The 8,526-nt window shown below is 36.3% G+C and overlaps 1 protein-coding gene across 1 annotated transcript; it reads right to left on the bottom strand.

Moving 5' to 3' along the window:
- Window positions 1-3,099: 3,099 nt before the first annotated feature.
- LOC145243813 (uncharacterized) lies at window positions 3,100-3,609 on the bottom strand. Its single transcript, XM_080106842.1, has one exon. The coding sequence runs from the start codon at window positions 3,607-3,609 to the stop codon at window positions 3,100-3,102; it is 510 nt and encodes a 169-aa protein (XP_079962968.1).
- Window positions 3,610-8,526: the final 4,917 nt, after the last annotated feature.

Here is an 8,526-nt window from a genome sequence, read left to right as displayed (position 1 = left end):
GGTCAAAAAAAAAAAAAAGGTCAAAGACAAGGGTGCGCACCAAGGCAGCTACTGATCAGTCCAGAGGTTGGAGACCGTAAGAAAGCTGGTAATGGAGTACAATCAAAATGTGTGGATGCGGTACTGGTTACTTCGAATTGCAACCGCGCTGATAGGCTAACTCGTGTGCCACAGAGATGGTAGGATGCCATGAAGAAGTGAGAGGGAGAGACACGTGCTGGAAGTTGAGAGAGAAAACTGTGAGGAGGAGGGAATACAGTGATGAATTCTATCTGTGAACTTTTGTTTTTTTTAATTTTTTTTCTCAAAATACCAGCTCATTTAACTGCAACTAAGAAGATGTTCTTAATTATCCAAATGAAAAAGCACAAAAATGTTTGTATAGAAAGAGCTGGGATCGAATTTTGCACAGGTTGGTCGTGCATGTCTATAACAGCTTAGTCATAGTAAACAACTGAAACTGTAGCTGAAATAATGTTATAAATTGTGAAAAAAGATAATAATAATAACAATAACGATGATGATGAAAAGAAGAAGAAAAAGACGAACATTTGAATGATATAAAAACATGAAATAAAATACCTTTTGTTTTTCGATAATTACATTTCTCTAGCAAACACGGTATAAGAAGTTGTAAATGTATTTATTTATTTGTAGCGGTGGGCCGTGTATTGTTTGTTTATTGAAACTTAATTATTGTGTCAGCTTGATTCGTCAGTAACGGAAACAGGTAAATAATATTGGGAATTTATTGCGTGGTGTGAACTTCTGTTAATAAAAAGAAAACACGAATGATTTAAATCGAAATGAATGTTTGTGTTGTATGGTCTTCGGGCTAGAGTTCAAACTGGCCTTCAGCCACTGATAGGAATACAATATTGTTTACTATGCTTGTCATCTGTATGACTATATATTACAATGTAGGGACTCTACACGAGTAAGCACATATTAAGTTAGCTAATGTGGATATTGATAAACGTTATGTTAGTACATTTTCAGATACATGGCTTAAACAGATTTGTAGCCAGAGACGTGTGACCTGGAGAAGTGCGGATTAATCCGTGAAACACACAAGACAAAACATAATCGAATGACAAGAAAATCACATGGCGTCACGTTTTCGAACGAGAGAAACAAGGATATTCTAGTCAGTACTTTGTTTAGAAAGCGCGCGGATAGGACACGGCCAAATAAGTAGAAATAATCCAAGATAAATGTTACCATTGTCTGTCTAGTTACGTGTAGACACATTTCGTGAGCAGAAAGTAAGGGAAATTAGTAAAGTATGTTATGTAGTCCCTCCTTCCATACGTTTATTCTCTCCAATAAAACCTTAAAGAACTAAGCAAATATATTCCTTGTACCATTCAAGTATAAGAGGTTTATTCGTGTTAGTTTAATAGACGTGACAATCGACAGCTACGTAAGGACGATCATATAACAATCACGACGAAAAAAAAAAAAAAACGACGGAAAGTGCAACCACCTCTCGAAAATTAAAACTACGAAGATAGTTTATCGTTAAATCAACAGGTTTATTGAAATTGAAGAAGGTAAAAACTGAAAACAGAAAGAAAGAATAAAACAGAATTGGCGTAGAGCTTGGGGTGAAAGGGAATGCAGTAAATACTTTAAATACGGCAGAATTAAATAAGTTCAGAGAACAAAATAATAAAGGAATAAAAATATAAGAAAAGAAACCAAAGTCCCAATGAGAAAACGAAAGAAAGGAAAAAATTACAGATAACGCCGAGAACAGAAATGTCGAGGTAGTAGCAGCTAAGCCCTCGTGTCGGTCACTCCATAAAAAGGGAAAAGGAAAACATCGGTTTCAGCAGTCAAGGATCATAATATAACGGGACACTACAAGTGTTCTTCGAATGTAATTTGTTGAACAGAAAAATGTTTCTGTGCATCCAAAACAATTGCAGGCAGAAAAGCTAAAATACACAAGTGATGTATTGTCGGTAACAGCACAAAATTATCAAAGAAAATATTGCCGGTAGTTTATGGAATTCTCTACAACGAATTATTTTTCCTGGTAAATAAGTAGTATTAGATGTTATTGACAGGGTAAAATATACCAGTATTTCCTGGAAATATTAAAAGTTTGAGACTAAGTTTGCTAGAAATTACAAATTTAAAGTAATCTCCGAGCAGCATGAGTATTTTGGAAGTATATGTGGAAGCAGTGCGTATATTTTTATGATGTGTTATCAGAGAGGGAAATAAAAAATTATCGTATATATATATATATATATATATATATATATATATATATATATATATATATATATATATATATACTAGCTGTATATACTAGGCATTGTTAAGTCGAAACATATTGCTCGGTGGAAGATCTAGTTACATAATATTTAAAAACGTCAAATATCGTAACTCTTAAACCATGAAACATTTTTATGAAAGTAGACCACATGATGGATTTTCTCTCTCTCTCTCTCTCTCTCTCTCTCTCTCTCTCTCTCGAGCAGTCCGTCGATTTCAACGATGACGCGGGGGCCGGTTAGAGCCCCCGTCGAAGGTGCGATGTGAGCCTGATCGTGCTCTGAAATCCCGGCCGCAGATGTGACACCTGATGGCAGGAAATCCGGGTAGTGGCGCCCGTAGTTGCGCTCTTTTTGCTTCCCAAGCAGCAATGGCATCGGCTGCACCTGCTACCACACTTCTCTAAACTATCCGATCTTTAGCTTTTCTTCTCGAGTCGTTGAGTTGATTTGTGTTTTTCAAATGTTTCTTGAACACGTCTTTATAGCGCAGTTTCGATGCACCTAGGGATCGTGTACCTTCTTTAAGCTCACCAAAGAAAAATGCTTTTGGGAGTCTGTTGTCTGACATGCGTGTGACATATCCTGTCCATCTCAGTTGGTTTGTTACGATTATTTCTTCAGCACTCGACATTTTAGCCTTTTCTAGTACTTCAAAATTCGATAATAGTCTTTCCAAGAAATGCCCATTAGATGACAGAGGTGCCTTTGTTGTATCAGGTTTAATCTCTTAATTTTACGAAGGCTGATGCAACCGCTTGGATCCATTTTGTCAGTTCTTCATCCATTTTTCAAGTGTTCGTAATGGTACTGCTCAGGTAGGTGAACTGTTCAACTTCCGCCAATGGAGTCCATTAAGGAGTACTTCTCTGGGGTTAATCTTTGTGTCACGGGTATCTTGAATCAAAACTTCAGTCTTCTTGCTGTTGATTGTCAGTCCAAATTTCTTGGATGTCTCGGCAAATGCTATCACTAAATCTTGCATTGCTTGGGGTCTGTGGGTCACAAGTAGTTCCTTGATCACTAACTCATGTGTCCTGGTTTTTGCTCTCAAGCGTCTGAGGTTGAAAAGGTCACCATCACTTCTGGTTCGGATGTAGAGATCATCGAGTTCTTCAGGCATGCTTTTCAGGACAGCAGCAAGGAAGATTGTAAACAGAGTTGGCGGGAGGACACAGCCTTGCTTGACGCCGTGTCCAACGCTAAAGGAGTCTGAGCATCCGTCGCCCCTGCAAACACGAGCAGTAATGCCATCATGGAAACTGCGCAGTACTCTTGTGAAGGTCTGTGGGCAACCATAGCGTCTCAATAACTCCCAAAACATATCTCTATCAACTGTGTCGAAGGCCTAGCTAAAATATAAAAAGGTGACAATGAGAGGTTGACGTTGTTCAATGGACTTGATGGATTAATGGAAGCATAAAACACATTAGTTTTATCTATGAAAATTGAACAGTACAGGGAAATAACTCTCTTAGCATGATTTAGTAAAGCTTACAACTGTTTTTAAAAGGATCTGATGTCAACTTTAATGAATAATTAAAGTAAATGAAATTAAAATTAAACTAAATAAATAAACTTTTAATAACAGTCCTCTCAGAGAACAATTAAAACGATTCATATGACAATTAATAACGTAGAGTTATTTATTAAAACGTATTAACATATAATAGTCATTCAATAAATAAGGTGATTTTCTTGGTATAAGAATGTCTAATACAGATTTAATTTTACTTTTGCAAATGATTTTGTTTTACTTTTTCACATTGGTTTTACTTTCTTTTGCAGATTCCAGAAACACCGTGAGGGTTTTAGCTATTTACCACGATGCTCAACCAAAAGGAATGAGCCAGGATTGAACAACGGTCAGCTATCAACAAAATTTTGACTGCTTAAGGGTTCAAACCAGTGGAAATTCATAGGAGATTGTCAACTGTGCATGTTGGCATGTGTTTCAGCCGAGAATTGTATATGTGAAATAAATTGTTTAAAGATAGACGGAACATTGTTGAGGATGAAGACAGACCTGGAAAGCCTAGAGAAGTTAGGTCTCCTTAGGAAATCAAATCAGTCAATAACCTCATTCAGTTTGACCGAAGAAAAACAATGAATCAAGAGTTTTGAGGTTATCTGTGGGGACAACACCCAAACTTGTGCATGATGACCTCGGCTACTCTAAGTTCAGCTGCCGGTGGGTACCCAAGATGCTTAGTGCAGAGCACAAATGGAGAAAAGTCGAGCAGTGTCTCTCCAGCTATGAGAAGGATAGTGATGAGTGGTAACATGTGACGAAACATCGCTTTGGTACCATGAGCCTGACTCTAAACGGTGTGGAAACATGAAGTTCAAGAATTCCTCGAAGAAAGTGATGCTCACGTGTTTTGTGATATGCACGATTTCATTCCTTGAGATAGGAAGCCCTGTGAATAGTGGTAACTATTGTGAACTTCTGAGGCAGGCAAAGACCCAAAGAACAAACGCACAGGTCATTAGTCATCAAAAAGCATATTGCATCACGACAACGCAAGGCCTCAGTCAGCTACTCAAACAGTGCTGACTATCAACGAGTAGGGTTGGGGATTACTCACTCATCCTCCTAACAGCCCAGACCTTGCTTCTTTGGAATTTTACCTGTTTGATCCCTTGCAATCGTTCACGAGAGGCGAGAAGTTTGAAAGTGACAATGCAGTTGTATTGTGAGCGACTTGGTGAGGCATCAGTCCAAATATTTTAGCGGCGAGGGAACACATTTGGGAAAAAGTGTGACATTAGTGCGAAATTACGTTAAAAACATCTATTTGTATTATAAGTCTTCACATCGAAATATGAATCTTATATATTGAATGACACTCTTATGTGTGTGCGTGTGCTTGTGTGCGTGTGTGTGTGTGTGTGCTAATAGTATATCTATAGCATTAGTTTAAAATTGTAATGTTTCTTTTCTTTCTTTGCAAGACATTGTACGGTTTCGGTGGCACTTCTGTGATGTTTAAAGCTTATAAATGAAAAATGAGCCCCAGGTTCTTCATACATAAGATACCTGACGGTAAGTTTAGTGTATTAAGAGTTTTCGATGCAAATACATATTATTGATGTTAACATGCGCACATTTGCCCATAAAATGCATTAATTACTAATAAACTTATTTTTTTTCTTTTTCTTTTTCTTTTTCTTTTCGTTTATTTAAAAATCAATATGTGGCATGTGTGAGTTTGTGTATGCGCCCCACCCCTCAAATTACAAACAAATATGATCCATGATTAGTTTAGAATATATATATATATATATATGTATGATGAAAATAATGGAAATAGTATTCCGACAAAATAGAGAAAATAAAAAGGAACAAACCGTATTATGTGTTCATCAACGTTTCGTCTTTATTTCGAGACTTCCTCTGGATGAATGAGATTAAGAAACCAAAAAATATACCAGTACAAAATATTTGAAAATATTTCACGTGCACAGTGTGAGGCAGTTCTATTTCAGAGAAACGGAAAATTGATGTTGGAAATTCAAAAAGGAGGGGGAGGGCTGGCGCTGTTAAAGAGAAGGAAATTTTAGTGACGTCATATAGTCGTTAATTTAATTTTAAAACTATGAACGCAAATTTATATTCTTATTGGGAAAAAGATATATCTGTTGAAATTCAAATATAAGTTTGTAACAGAAATGAAATGAGTGTTTTTTATGTAATTTATTGATTGAGATTATGTGTTAATTATTACAGGGTGTGTTTGAATGGTGTGAGAAAGTTAACCTGTGTCCACAGTTAAATAATGTTCTTTTAATAACAGTTTACTTATTAATGGCGCTATGTTATAGAAACCTCCACGTTGTTTAATAGTGCTTGAAATTGCGATAAGCGCAGATTCAAGAAGTCTCCGGCGCGGTTTATTTGAAATAAATTTAACTACTTTTGCTTGTTTAAAGTCAAAGGTGTGGTTATGTTGCAATGAATGAGAGAATAATGCACTTAGAGAATTGCTATTTTTTATATCTCTTTTGTGTTCATTGAGCCTTTTTTCAATTTACGCTGAGTTTCACCAACGTACTTATGATGGCAATTATGTGCACACACGCATTCATCCCGAACATCTACTAAAGCTAATAACAACAAAATCACTCACTTCTTGAATTTCTTTTCTTATGGGACTTTTTAAGCAAGGCGAACTTCACCAGATACACAAACTTTGAATTCTTTTTTCTTTAATTGCTTTCGTGCAGGACTTTCACCTAACATTTCTAATTACTATGGCATCGAAAGGACTCTCACCTGTTGGACCTTTTGTGATCACCTTATTGTTGTTGTTTAAAAAATAAATGCTGTGCATTTGAATCAGAAGGAGGTGTCGTTTGTTTCGTTATTTTTTATCTCACTTAAATTTCTGACCCCCCCCCCCCACTACAAAATTGGTGACACCCGAACGTGAGATGAAACACGCATTCCCTTCGACAATCCACACACACACACGCGTGCGCAAATAACGAATCATTACTCATTTTAATTTTCCCCGCGCGTTTTTAAGAAAAAAATGTCAACAACAGTTTAAAGCGAACCAAGAGCATGGATTCGTCACATTCAGATGAAGAGTTAGCGGAGCAAAAAACCACGATCGAGCAGCTTTCCCAACAATTACAAAATGTACTGAAGGAAGATCGCCAGACCTCACAGCACAACAGGTCGTCCCATAGACGAAGGAGTGTCAGCCGAAGTCGGACCATGGAACGCAACAGAGCGGGTGGACATTGTTTTTACCACAGAAAATTTGGCAGTAACGCGCGACGCTGCACTCACCCTTGTTCTTTCAGTAACGTAATGAAGCAGGGAAAAGTCGATTCCAGCCAGTAAAGACGACAGCAGGAAAGTGCACTGGTCGGAACGTTTTAGGAATATGTTACATATTGAAAACAAAAAAGAGTTTTATACTTTTTTTCAATCTAGGGGGGGGTATTTGTACAGTCAACCCCCCCAGTAAAATAGACTTACTATTTGAGATAACCAGATTGATAGAAGTATTTGATACTAATAACTATCATAATATATGAGAAGGATTGAAACGCTTAACTTAAAAAAATCTGCCTTATAAATAAAGATACTTCATCGTTTAATATTAATTAAATATAACGAGAATAAAATTCAAAAAGCAAAGAGTAGATAAATGATTATAAATATGCATATAATATTTAATTTAAAATATCGAGAAATATTCAAAATGCAAATTTAATTAGAATCTATCAGCTAAATATGACAAATAATTAAGGAATGAATGAATAACTCTAGGTTCAGTCAACTGAAATTCAATTAGGATTGAAGAAATTGAAAATGAGTTTGAGATATCGAGTTGCTTCTTTTTGTCAGTCTATGTCGTTAACGACTGGACAATATTTATATTCACGGTGTTTAATTTTAAAAGACATGAAGATTTGTGTCCTTATTTTTGCTGAAATATTTGTCCTCGTCCCTCTTCTCTCCTGCCGATTGTTCCTCTACCCACCCCCTATAGTCCACACTTCCTCCAACCCTTAATTTAATTCACCTCTCACCGTTTCGTTGTATTAGCATATAGACTTACTCCACCTTGTGTCATTTATTGTCCTTCCTGTTATTCTTAGCATTTCTCGTCTCTTTTCCGTTTTATTTACCCTTTCTTTTTTCGTTGAATCGCATTTTATACTCATATTTATTATATGCATATCGCATTCTATTTATTTTTCATTCAGATATTTTGTTTTATTTTTTTCTGTAACTCTTTCAACTTCTACTTTCTCCTTTTTTTTACCGACTTTCTCTTCTCTCTATAACTATTGTTTTTATTTCTTCTACACCCAAAAGTGAAAAGTCATGCCAACTTTTATCTCTTCCGTTAACGATTTCTTTATGGAACTACATTAAACAGATTTCACCTTCGAGGTTATATGTGATTTTTTTCGAACCTGCATATTTACTACTCTTGCAACATTGTTTAGAACCGCAATTTCGAGGTTTTCTATTTCGATCTTGACTAGTAATGTAACGTTGTTAGTCTCACTAAAAATGCAAACGTTGTATGTAGAGACAGTCGCAAACAGAAATGAAAACTTTAACACAAACTTTCCAAGTGCAATCAAAAAGTTATTTATTTTCTTCGTTTACTACACAAGTCGTCGACACGTATTTAACACCAGTATGTTTTCTCTGTCTCAGCGTGACGTCGGCCGGCTGTAATTACACGGTAGTAGACATAGCAGGCTTTCGGCC

Source organism: Euprymna scolopes, chromosome 22 (genome assembly GCF_053919585.1).
Source record: "Euprymna scolopes isolate OS-2025 chromosome 22, ASM5391958v1, whole genome shotgun sequence".
Lineage (NCBI taxonomy): Eukaryota > Metazoa > Mollusca > Cephalopoda > Sepiida > Sepiolidae > Euprymna > Euprymna scolopes.
This window is presented reverse-complemented; position numbering and strand designations above follow the sequence as displayed.

What these genes read in the sequence shown, in the direction of transcription:
- LOC145243813 (XM_080106842.1), bottom strand. Translation starts at nt 3,609, where the DNA reads ATGTTTTGGGAGTTATTGAGACGCTATGGTTGCCCACAGACCTTCACA.